Source organism: Strigops habroptila, chromosome 15, assembly GCF_004027225.2.
Source record: "Strigops habroptila isolate Jane chromosome 15, bStrHab1.2.pri, whole genome shotgun sequence".
Taxonomy (NCBI): domain Eukaryota; kingdom Metazoa; phylum Chordata; class Aves; order Psittaciformes; family Psittacidae; genus Strigops; species Strigops habroptila.
In genome coordinates, this window is record NC_044291.2 from 8,513,822 (window position 1) to 8,525,948 (window position 12,127).

Here is a 12,127-nt window from a genome sequence, read left to right on the forward strand (position 1 = left end):
TGGGAAATAAGGTGTCAAATTTGCTGTAGAGCTGTTAGAAGATGTTTTCTTAATGCTTATATCATTTCTTCCCTCCCCAAAACCTTCTGTCTGGTCTTTAGGTGAAACTATGTAAAGCTGAGGAAAAAAAATAATAGAACTGGAAGACAGTCCTGAGGCCATCAAATGTGGTCCTTCATCAAGCCTGCTCCTAGACCAATGGACACATGAGTCAGCATGAAGCCCCACATGAAATGGACTGTGAAATCAGAGGTAATGCTTGTATTCTTTGTTCATGCCCAACCACCAGCAACTGAGGAAACCCAAGTACCTGCATAGCTCATGAAGTTACTGAAAGGCGTGTTTAGGAAACTGTGAAAGCCACATGTGTCATTGCCAGGGCCAGGATCCCCACACAGCTTGTGCTTGGGAGCAGGGTTGGTGTCACTGCAGAGGTCCCCAGTCTCGAAGGAGGGCTCGGTTTCCATGCATGGATCGCTGCAGGAGAGGATTTCTGAGATTCCTCGGAAGACGTGATAGAGCCCTAGGCTGTGCCCAATTTCATGGATCATTGTGTGTGTGTGGCCAGGGATTCCATAGAAGGAGGGATTCAGCACAATGCCACCTGTAAAGGGAAAAAAGAACCGCTTCTATATTTGCCTTGTCTTACAACAGCAAAGGAACAGCAAAGGAAGACAATCCCAAAGGCAGATCCACTGGCAGTTCATTGGATCCTCTATAGAGTGAGCTACTTTTTGCACAATCAGGCACATTGCTTGCTCAGAGAAACTGCACAGCAAGGTTTAATCTCATCCTTAGTCTGGGGGCCTAAGGATGAGAAGTGATGAGACAAACCCAACATCCTAAACCACAGCGACAATTGGTCTTTCAACTGAATATGCTCAGTTTGGTTTGTGTTAACTTAAAGAGAAATTCTACACGCAATTACTTCGTACTATGCAATTTCAAATAATTTAATGTGCTTAAAGAGAATGATTCTGCCCAGATAAGTGTAAGCAATGTATTGATACCAACAGTCAAACAAAGCATACCTGAAGTGCTCTCTGCATATTATTCCACAGGGTAAAGATATAATAGAAGCCTATTAACTTCTGAAACACCCTAAAAAATGCAGTAGGTTGTACCAATGTTTGCAAATAGCTGGACAAAGAAAACAGAATACACCCAAGGCTGGAACAGTTTTTGCAGGGTGTGCTCTGATCAGATAGACAGCTTTGAAGTAACTGTCACAAACACACTCTGCTCATATACTCAGACAAGGCTGGTTTGATCTGAACTGCACAGTCCACTAATGAATATGCATCAGTCTAATGTGTCAAAAACTATGGAATCCTGGAATGTGCTAATTCTAAAAGAACTCTGTGGTTGTTAAATGTGCATAAAGAAAATCAATGGTGCTTTTTTTTGTTGTATGAATTATGGGATATGTAGATAAGCAAATGGTAAATTAGTGAAGCTTGACAGTATATTGAATTAATCATACTTATATTTTTAGCTCAGTTAGATGTACCTTTGGATTTATGACATGCTTCATATTTTCTTTATTTAGCTTGCTGAGTTCACCTTTTCCAAGCCTTTTATTTAAAACTGTTTGTGTATACTGCCTAACATGAGAACAGGAGACTGCTTTGTAAAAGTGGGAGAATAAATCTTGGATATGGTACACTACTAATTTAGTGACAATGAGGAGAGAAAAGGTTCTGGCAGGAGGAACTTTATCAGTGACTGCAGCGCAGGGAAGATGAGATCACCAAGTTCTGACACACCATAGACTCTTCCTTCTCATCTGCCTGGACACTTGGTGGCAATAATCATGGAATTAGAGGAAAATAAGACTGAGAAGATCTTAATAAATCACATAAACTCCACTCTCAAACAAACACAGGACCAGTTACGTCTATACCATCCCTCACACATACTGCCCTAACATCTCTTTACAACCTCTGATGACATGACTGCCCCAGCAATTCATTTCAGCACTCAGTATCCTTACGGCTGCACGAATTTAACTCACATCCAATCTGAACTCATTTGTTGGCAATTTAAGTTCATGACTTCAAGTCCTGCCTCACACGGGTACAAAGAACAGAAGATTCTCCTGCCCTTTCATCAGCTTTTATGAGACTGTCATCATCCCCACTTTAGACTCTTTTCCTTTAGTCTAAATAACTGTAATCCATTCAACCTTTCTGTGTAGCTCAATCCTTTCCCTAAACCTCCCTGACTGTGGTTCTCCATTGATTTTCCCAGTTGTTTCACATTTTCCTCCTAGTGTCCAAACACAATACAGCTGAAATCTTATCAGTGGTGAAGACAGAGGCAGGACCCCTTCCGATGTCCTGCACGGACACATGTATAAATAGGAACATAGAAAAAGACTGTGTATGGGCATGTGTGACTGCATGGGCACAGTGGAAAGAAGTCACGTGGACATGTATAAATACATATATAGTATTTAAAAAATGAACTGAAATTTAAATACAGATTTAAAAGAGTGAATAAAATCAATCACACTGCAACAACTATGCCACATGTAGCATCTGCACATCCTTTTCACAGCACTGAAATGTTCCTTACACTAGTGCTCCTCAATCCAAATTAATTATATACAGCCCTACTAGTGTGCAACCACTGCAATCCCCCTTTATACAATCCATGCTCTGATTCCTCCAGTGCTTGGTCTCTACCCAGATATTTAAACCCAGAGAGTATATTTTGTGAGGGTCTCTTTCCCAACGATAATTCCAGAGTTTGTTTTCCAATAGCAGGAGTATTGGTGGAATTCCTCAGCAGGATGTGCCTCCAAAAGCACAGGCTGGGTAAATGGTTCTGGCTCTGGACAGCCCTGAGGCAGCTGGAGAGAGAGATTTTCTTTTTGCCTTTGTAGGAAATTTATATTTTTCACAGCTGTCAAGAATCTAAATCAATTGCAGTTTTACAGAAAAGATAAACTCCCTCACCCAGACAATCTCTATCCCAGCCTTTAGATCTGCACCACAGGACATATTTCATATTTTTTTATTAAGTACATATTGGATTTATAGAAGAGAGTAAAAAAAGATTCAAGATGAATTCTTACAGAGCAAGCACAGGTCTGGGAGGGCCATTTGGACAGGAAATTATGACCATTATTTATTTATTTTACTTTTTCCCCACTTCAAGTCAACTTTAAACTGTTGCTTAATGTCTTTTTTTTTTTTCTCTTGTGAGACCTTTTCTTGGTCAATGAATTCTGTCAATACACTGAGCTGAGTTGAAACTGTTTTGCTCAGGCATGATGGTGACAATTAGCTTAACAAAGTGACAGAAGAACTCATCAGGGCTTTGGGCAGGCCCCAGCCCTCTTGCAGAAGGTTCTTCTTGGCGCTCTGGAGCTCTCCCCTTGTTCTCTGCTCCCTCCCATGGCGACACCAAGGGAAGCTGTGAAACTACTCATTTAGGGCAGGATCAGCTATATTGCAGCCTTAGTTCACTCCAGCAGTGGTATCAGGTCTAATGTTTCCCACCAGCAACCCATCCTTGTTGCAAAATCAGAAGCAGTTACTGTGGGGCTAGTGCAGGAGTAGGGGGTTGTGGTTCTACAAAGTGATAGAAATCACACCAGTGTGGGTTCCAGTTGAGGCTGGGGTTAATATCTATCTCTGGTTTTGCCAGATGTTGCAGTGGGGAATGCTCACTGGCAGGCATTTATTTACAGCATCTTCTGTTCTCAGTGCTCCAGGCAGCAGCCCATGGAGATGGGGCTGGAGGCAAGTCAGAGTGGAAGAGGCTTCACTTCCAGCCTAGCTCAGCAGGAGACTGATGTGGGTCAGTGCCAGTCCTTGGGAAGTTTGCTCACACTTTCTCCAGAGCAGCTGCGAAGTTGGATGTCACAATAAAACATTTACTAACTGAGGTAGGGAAACTGCTTGGTCTGACCATGGAGCCTCTCTCAGCTATGGTGACTATAAAGAGATGTTAACATCTAGGATTTGGGGTAATATATTTGTGAGCATGGAAAAGCCTTTCTGACTGATGGCGTGAGTTGTAGCTCAGCTCTCACAGTACGCTTTAAAATAATAAACATCATATTTTACTCTCCTCATCTAGCTTTACATTTGCCACAGCTTTTCTGTTTTGCTCAAGGTGGGGCTGGGTAATATAAAAATTGGCTGAAACAGCCTTTCATAAAGCCTGAACTTGGCTGAAACTGGACTTCACTTCCAGCCTAGGAAGGTTTTGACAAGTAAGAAAAATAGCTGGGAAATCTGTGACAATCCCTGCTCTTATAAGATGACCAGATAAGGTTTGCAGCCTGAGGGAGGTTTGTACAGTTCAGAGAAGTACCTACAGACTCAGTTGGTGCCTTCTGAACCAGGATCATCTGGCACTTTGCAAGGAACACAGGCCCAGTGGCACTGCAGGTGTCAGGGCAATGAGTCATTTGGGAGGTTGTACAGCTTTGTCTGGAACCCTGGCTTCCAGCAGCCATACTCAGCAACCTTGTTATGAAACATGCAAGGCAATCCACAGGGTTGTGAACTCCTTCTAGTTCCACTCAAATGAACATTAGAAATACAATCTCTCAGCAGTTTGCTCTTTCACACATTGGTAGAGAAAAACAGCCGCAAATTTTAACTGTGAGGAAAATTAATTGAACACTTACTAAGGAATGAACTAAGGATCAGAACATAATAGGCTAAGGTTAAAAATTCACTTCTGTCTAGCATCCCCACACCTATCCCCCCAAATCTTCTTTGCAAAGTGCTCCCATGGAGTGAATGCCCTGTAAAGTAGCTTCACTTAAAAGGTGAAATACTTTCAGCTTGACATCATCTACAAATACCATAATATGCTTTGGGTTTATAACCTAATATTTTCCTGGTTGTGAGCCAGTATCTGGGAATCGTGAAATACTTTTTTTCCCCTGACTATATATTACAGGAATGATAAGAAATCAGAACAGAGCTTAATGCATGTTTGTCTTTCCTTCTTAGTGCCTCAGAAGAATGCTTTACAAAGAAGAAACATCTTTATTGCTCACCTAGATGCATCAAGGCTTCCTTGTCCCAGGGCCAAGTTGCCACTCCAGCCAGCTCTTCCTCGGAGGAATTGGCAAAGAAGATGTTGAGGTGTGTGGATCCATCCAGTTTGAGGATGTTCTTTAGTTCATTGACATCCAAGTATGCTCTGTAAAAAAAGAAAAGCATTTTGTTTTCTAAAGGCGACATGAAAAGCCACAAAGTATAAAAGAAGTGCTGCAATCCAGGCAAAGATCTTATAATATCCTGAGTAACAGTCACCTGAAATATTTTAATAACCTACTCTCTAACTTCGATTACTTTGCATTCATACAGTGAATCTTACGTAAGGATTTCAGGCCATTGATTAACTGAGGCCACAAAATCCAAGCTAAATACGTAAAGCTGTCCACATTCTGAAGATAAGTATAGGATTCTACTTATTATGAATGTAATTAACCACGTATTATGGGCAGTAAATCTCTCATATCAGCAGTTACCTTGCACATTCACTCTAAGCTGTTTATTACCGTTACCTCTAATTTTCCTTCACAACAACAAGTTTCACATCTTGAGGCTGGTGCAACAACACACACCAGCTCACAAAGTTACTCCTTTAGCACCAGCATCAGCCACTTGTGCCAAGATGCAGATGGTCTAACCTTGACACTGGATGGTTGGGAATTGCTATTTCCAGCAAGCCAAGTTGTGCCAAAAGGTCTCCTTGCAAGACATCTCTGCAGGAGTGGTACCATACTGTGACATCAATTCCTAGGGCTCCTTATGTGTCCCCCTCCCTGGGTGAGCTGTGTTTCTTCTTAGCTTTTGGTATGTCTGGAGATTACAGAGCAATCTGCTTGCAGATAAGCCAATCCCTTAAGCCTAATGGCCATTGGAAGTACTCTTTGCATTCCTTTAAAGGAGGAGACTGTATCAATACTGGAATAGAGGAGCTACTCATGGAGTGTGTACCATGGTACCACACTGCTTCCACTGGCACTGTGATGCACACAGAGTAAAGCTGGAGAAAGTGAAGCATGAGAGTAAACCCATTGGTTCTCTGTTTCTAGCTCACATAGTCTTGATATGAAGCGTTGTGCTAACACGAGATCTCAAACACAGATAAGTTGCACTGTCTTCACTTGACAGGTGGAAACAACAGAGAGAGAGATCACAGTGAGTCAAGCATGGCTGTCTAGCTTGTAAGGAAAGGACACCGTGATGGTCCTGAGCAGGTTGATTCCTGCTTCCTGAAGTCCCCGTCTCCATCTGTGTATGGGTGTGCATGGGGCTCACATAGCGCTCTCAAGCCAAACACACTCACGTTCAGTGAATAGGGTTCCTTACACACTTTGCAAGGCTTTTGTTCCCAGAAGGGTGAAGAAAAAATAGGGGAGTTGGCTCAGCACCAAGATCTTTCTGTCCTTCCCTGGAGGACTCCCCAGTGGAAAACACATTCATATTTCCACAGTAGCTTCCCCTGCCACTTGCTGAAGTCATTGCCTCCAAAATAGTACATGGCTGGGTGTCCCCAGGCCCTCGCTGACTCATGGAGGAAGACATGCTCTTTGGGGACACCAGTGGAAGGGTACGTTTCCATTCCACACAGTGTTTATCTTCCGATCAGATGTGGATGACATCCTGAAGGACAGGTCAGCACTGTGACCCTTTACACATTTCTCATCTCTCCACTGTTCCCAACGCATCTATGGAAAATACACACATCTTCCCCTTAGCTCCTCAAGCTTATTCTGCATGTATCTGCAAGAACCTTCTGAGGCTCTGCGTAATCTATTTCCAGGATCTTCTTTGTGCCTTTGAAAACATCTTTTCTAAACTTGGGCTCATACTTGTATGTGTCCACAAGCAACAGTTTGAAATTACATGAGAACTAATGTGCATTTCCAAATGAAAGCAGAAATGCATCAGGACAATACATGATGGAGGATGCGTGCATGGGAAGGGGAGGATGTGTGACGTGTACACGTATGACAGCATCAGTAGAAGATAGTGAGCAAAAGTGTAAGAAAGAATGTCTGAGTGGTGCGATGCTTCGTGCAAGAGAGAAAAGGACAGAAACAGAAGCACTGTGTACCTCTAAGTAGAAAAACGTTTGTGTGTTTTGTATCACAGTGGGAAAGAAAGGCCTGTATTGAGACCGCGGTTGTTGACTCTGGATGCAGACACTTCATGGCCTATGCAAATCCCTGTAGGAGTAACTATAATCAGACTCCCCTCCTGAGATTACCATTTTTATCCCCGCTCTTCTCTTATGGTTTCAAATAATCTAAACTAACATTTCTTTATTCTCAGCTGCCTCTTTGCTTATTGTTTACACAATCCAATCCCCATTTATAGCCTCAGTGCATGGCCACAAGTGCTCCCTCACTTGCACACAGGCTCTGTGCTTCAACATCTAGGGCTGTTTTGTACATGGATTATTACTTCAGACAACATCCAGAGCAGACAGCATTTAACTAATTGTTAAATTATGTCAGTGCATCACTGAGACTGAACTCCTGTCTTATGCAAATCCACCAAGTCAGCTGGACTTGGTTTTATGGCATTTCTCTGACCACCATTTCTCTGCTAGCCCATAGAAGTCTGCAAATAGCAGAATATATTCAAAAGGTGTAAGAACAGAACATCAAGAGGATTTTTAGCAAAGGGTCTGCACAGGACTGGGTGTAAGCAGATTGTGCTTGGGAGGAAGTAAATGCAGTAAAAGCAGTCAGCAACCCCCAACACATAAACATGCTCCGGCACTTAGCTCAGGCAAATCCCTTGTAAGTGTGTGAACATGTGCCTGCATGTGCGTGCATGAGCTGAGGTGTGAGTGTGTAAGCAAGGCTTTGGATTGTGCACACATGAGAGACAGCCAAGAGTATGCATGCAAAGGAACCAGCGCGTGTGTGTGTGTAAAAGAGATAAAAACACGAGCTGGAATTCCATCCTCTCCTTCCTCCCCATGTTTCTAATAACCTCCCATCCCTATCCATCATCACCACATTCCTACACTCAAGGAGGCATAAATTAACTACTTCTGCAGTTCATGTCCAACTACGTAGCCGCAGGCAGCAGACCCAACAGTTACCAGGTCAAAATAGCTTTCAGTTATTGTGTTGGATGAGGCTGCCTCCCCCCTGCTGCTGCGGCTGCTTTGTTATCAGCCCAGACTATCTGACCCAATGCAATCTGCGAGCACTGCTTACACTTCTCAAGGTTATGTGGGTCCCCTGATAGAGGACATAATGTCTGTCACATGGGCTCGTGCCAAAGAGAGCCAAAGAGCCCAGCCTTTCCAGCACTGCCAAACTCGCATTTCAAAGACATGAGTGCAGTCTTGGAAAGCGATCAAAGCTTTCCCAACTGTCATTAGAATATTTCCTTTATGCATCTCTCCGTGAGTGCCAGCAACATATTTCATAAAATTCATTGGCTCGAGATGGTACCTCCAATGTAAACCTGAATGGGGGAAACTGTCAGGGCAAGTCTATGTGGAAAACAAAACAGAACCCAAAGCACAACAAAACACATGTAATTCCTGTAATGGAAAAAACATACAATGCTGTGAGCGTGCCTCGCTCAAGAAAGTCTAATGAGCCTATTAGTGCATCATAAAAGGTCTCCTTTGCTGGAATCTGGTTTAGACATAGAAATTCTATGGGCTGTTTAAGGCCATTTGGGACACCAAATCATATCAGGCAATGTGCACATTCCCACCCAGATCTTTTCATCGACTTTTTTGTCCAATGCACAGCTTCACTTTGCTTTTTTTCCTCCACTGCAGTGTAAATGGCCCCCTGGAACTCTACAGCAGCTCGCCCTCATCCAGTAAGCCCCAGACCTCAATCAGTAATATGCATCCCGTGCAGTGCTCCAGTTTCAGTCTAATGGAGCCTTCAGCTCATCCAGCAGTGTCTCGCCATGCAGCCTGCCCCATCAGTCACAGGAGCCATTAGCCCCATGCCTGTCTCATCTGTCAAGCCCATTTCCCATCCATTTGGGCTGTGGCTTTGCTGGAGAAGGACTCATCCCCAGGCAGGGAGGTGAAGCCCACAGGCTGCAGCCCCATGTTCCGTGGAGCTCTCTTCTGCTGGATCCTCAGCTCTAAAACCAAGCCCAGCTATGAATCTCTGCCACTTCACTACAAACACATTGAACAATGGCTTTTAAACTCAGTGGGCATCGAGTCTGATCATATTAAATCTGGCCTTGGTGGCTAGAGTCGAGTAGTTTTGTAACTGGGTTGGAAACTTTTTCTCCCCATTTTCTTCCAGGTCAGAGAGTGGCTTTCCCGTGTTTCCCCAGTGTGCCTGGGGTGTAGCCTCTTGCACTTGTGGTTGTTTTTGCAAGGAACAGAGTTTTCCAGCCTTTATTGTTAGGAAATGTTTTCTACTGTTTGCTCCGAGTTATTCTCTATTTGACTTTGTTTTGTTTTTTTTCCTTCAAAGACAAGTGTCACTTTACAGCAAGAAAACAAACAGGGTACTTAAGGGATTATTTGCAAGACCCCACCCAAGCACAAAGTAGGAACTTTGCTATCTGCTCACTATGGAGTATGGTCTCCAACTGCCTGATGAGTTTGTTAGGAATAAAAGGCACTGCATTTCACAATTTGAAAACAAAACACTCAAACCAACACAAAACAAAGCCCCACAGCATCTTCTGAATTGGGAAGTCAGCCTCAAAATATCTCCATTTACATCTTGACATACAATATCCTATCCTTTAGCTAGTGGGTTCAGCATACAGCAGGACGGAGTAAATCTGCTGAAATTAGGGACCAGTATATTGCTCTCCTTCCCAAGACTCCTTGTTTCTGCTTTCATTTGGTGCTCTCCAAAGAGCTGTCAGCCCAGTTTAAACCACAGAATACAGTTTAGCAGACAAAGAGGAGGCTTTTCTGGACAGCCCTGCAACGCTCGCCAACAGCCTGTGGCAGATCCAGGTGTGGTTCCCACCATAGAGTGGCTGATGTGTCTCATGGTGCTCCCTTCATCCCTCCAGCTCCAATCCTGGTCCCAGGACTGACACTAACTTGTTAGAGCAGTAAAGACCGCAGCAGTCAGGATGTGGACAGGCACTCACGAGCAGTCCTGTTTGTTCAAGCAACATGGCGGTCCCAAGGTTTTAGGGTGCAGAGTCCACCTAGAGATTTCCCATATCTGCAGTGAAGAGCAAGAACGGCTTTGAGATAAATGATGCTCTTCCTGAAGATAACAGCATGAGCCATGACTCCCACAGCACTGAAAGCTGACCTTGAAATGGGGCCATTTGGCAGACGTGCACAATTGTAATTTAGCTTTTCCCCCTGTGATTTCTCAGTCTTGGGTGGTTTGACATGGAACTCTCTTTGGAGACACAGTGTTGATGCCAGTGTATAAGCTGCCTTTTGTCTCCTGTTATAGAGCCACAGGAAAACAAAGTTGGAAAGGATGCCCAGAGACCATCGCTGCCAGACTCCACCCCAAGGCAGGGACATCTCTATGTCACACCAAGCAACTTGTTATCTAGCTCATACTTAAGACCACGCATGACAAGGACTCTGCCACTGCTCCAGCAACCTGCAGCCCATGTTTCAATACCTTTACAGTCAGAAGTTTTACTGAAGATCTACCTGAATCTTTTTGCTGCAACGGATGCACATGAGTATTTAGAATCATAGAATTAAGCAGGTTGGAAAAGACCTTCAAGATCATCAGGTCCAATCATTACCCCAGCACTGCGAAGGCCACCACTAACCCATGTCACTAAGGGCCTCATCTACACAGTTTGTGAACACTTACAGGGACAGTGATTCCACCACTGCCCTGGGAAGCCTGTTTATGCCATTCCTCACAGAAAGGGAGATTAGATGATGACTCTACCTTATTTCTTCAGCCTCTCCCCATTGGTTGTATTTTTAAGACCTCTAGTCATTTTTGATGCTCTCATCTGCACTCTCAACATCTTTCTCAAAGGCAGGTCATCAAAAGAGGGGACAGTCCTCAAGCTGAGAGCTTATCAGTGCCATGTAACTGTATCTTTGTCCTGGCTACCACCTCCAACCTGACATAAAGTACACAGCAGAGATTTCAGACCTACAAACACTCCTAACACTCATTCCTCTTTTTTTGCCTAAAGTGCTACAGGTCTATCAAAAACCTGAACAAAAGAAGGGCAATATACAAACCCTCTTTAGCAGTGGATTTGCAATAGAATTTTTGTCTGACCTAATGTTAAAGATCTGCCTTTGCTGGCAAATTTAATTTTGCTCATTTCAGACAGATTGCCATAAATCATGTGAAGCAGGAAGTGTGCCTCATCTACATTTAGTTTAGTGTTAATTTAAGACACTGGTGTAAGTGTAGTAAAAGTCATGATAATTTATTGATAAAGGTATAAATCTTTCAGTGATTGGGACAGAGCCTGAAATAGAGCGGAGCCAGAATATTACAAGTGAAAGGCTTCAGGTCCCAATTTAGATCCAGATCGCTGCCTGTGTTCACACTGAAATCCAACTGTGTAACTGTAATTCCGACCGCATCCAAACCAGGCATTCACTAGGTCATGTCCACTAGCATAAATTGCAAGCACTGTCAGCACATGTAGGCTTGGCAGCTTTTAAACCATTCCGGTTTATCCACTGCAGAAAAATGTCCTCTACAACCCCCAGATCTGATCTCCTGTTACAAGAAAGGAGGAATGTTTTGGCAAAGGAAAAACTTAATAATGATAGGGACCCAAGAGAAGACACTTAGGATGAGTGTTCAAATATACACCCAGCTTCCTAGGTAGGTTTGGGAGCTTGTGCTGAACTCTGTGTCACTCTCTGGGACACTGCTAGTGCACTTGGGTTAGTAGGTTAAAGCTGGATGAGGGTTTTCTACACCAGAGGCAGGTCCTATAGCTAAGACCAACGCTAAGCAACAAAGTAAAATCACACATGGCTACAGAAGTCTGGATGTTCAGTGATCCTAGGGTGCCGCCTTTTCCAAAATCTACCATTATGCTGCTGATTCAGGTTTTACTCACCCTATGAAAAGTAATTATATATATTAAAAAAAAAAAAATAGAAAGAAAATAAGAGTTTTACTGTGCAAAATATGGGAGTCTTTTGGGCTTGGCTTTTCATTATCCTGCAA

General features: G+C 43.4%; 1 protein-coding gene across 1 annotated transcript in view; it reads right to left on the reverse strand.

Annotated features, from left to right (window-relative positions):
• PAPPA (pappalysin 1) overlaps positions 1–12,127 on the reverse strand; it is a 179,660-nt gene that overhangs the window by 120,231 nt on the left and 47,302 nt on the right. Inside the window, exons 3-4 of the mRNA XM_030507396.1 lie at positions 5,024–5,169; positions 311–604 (exon numbers count right to left, since the gene is read on the reverse strand). Coding sequence (XP_030363256.1) covers positions 311–604; positions 5,024–5,169 — 440 coding nt within the window. The remainder of the gene's footprint in view (positions 1–310; positions 605–5,023; positions 5,170–12,127) is intronic.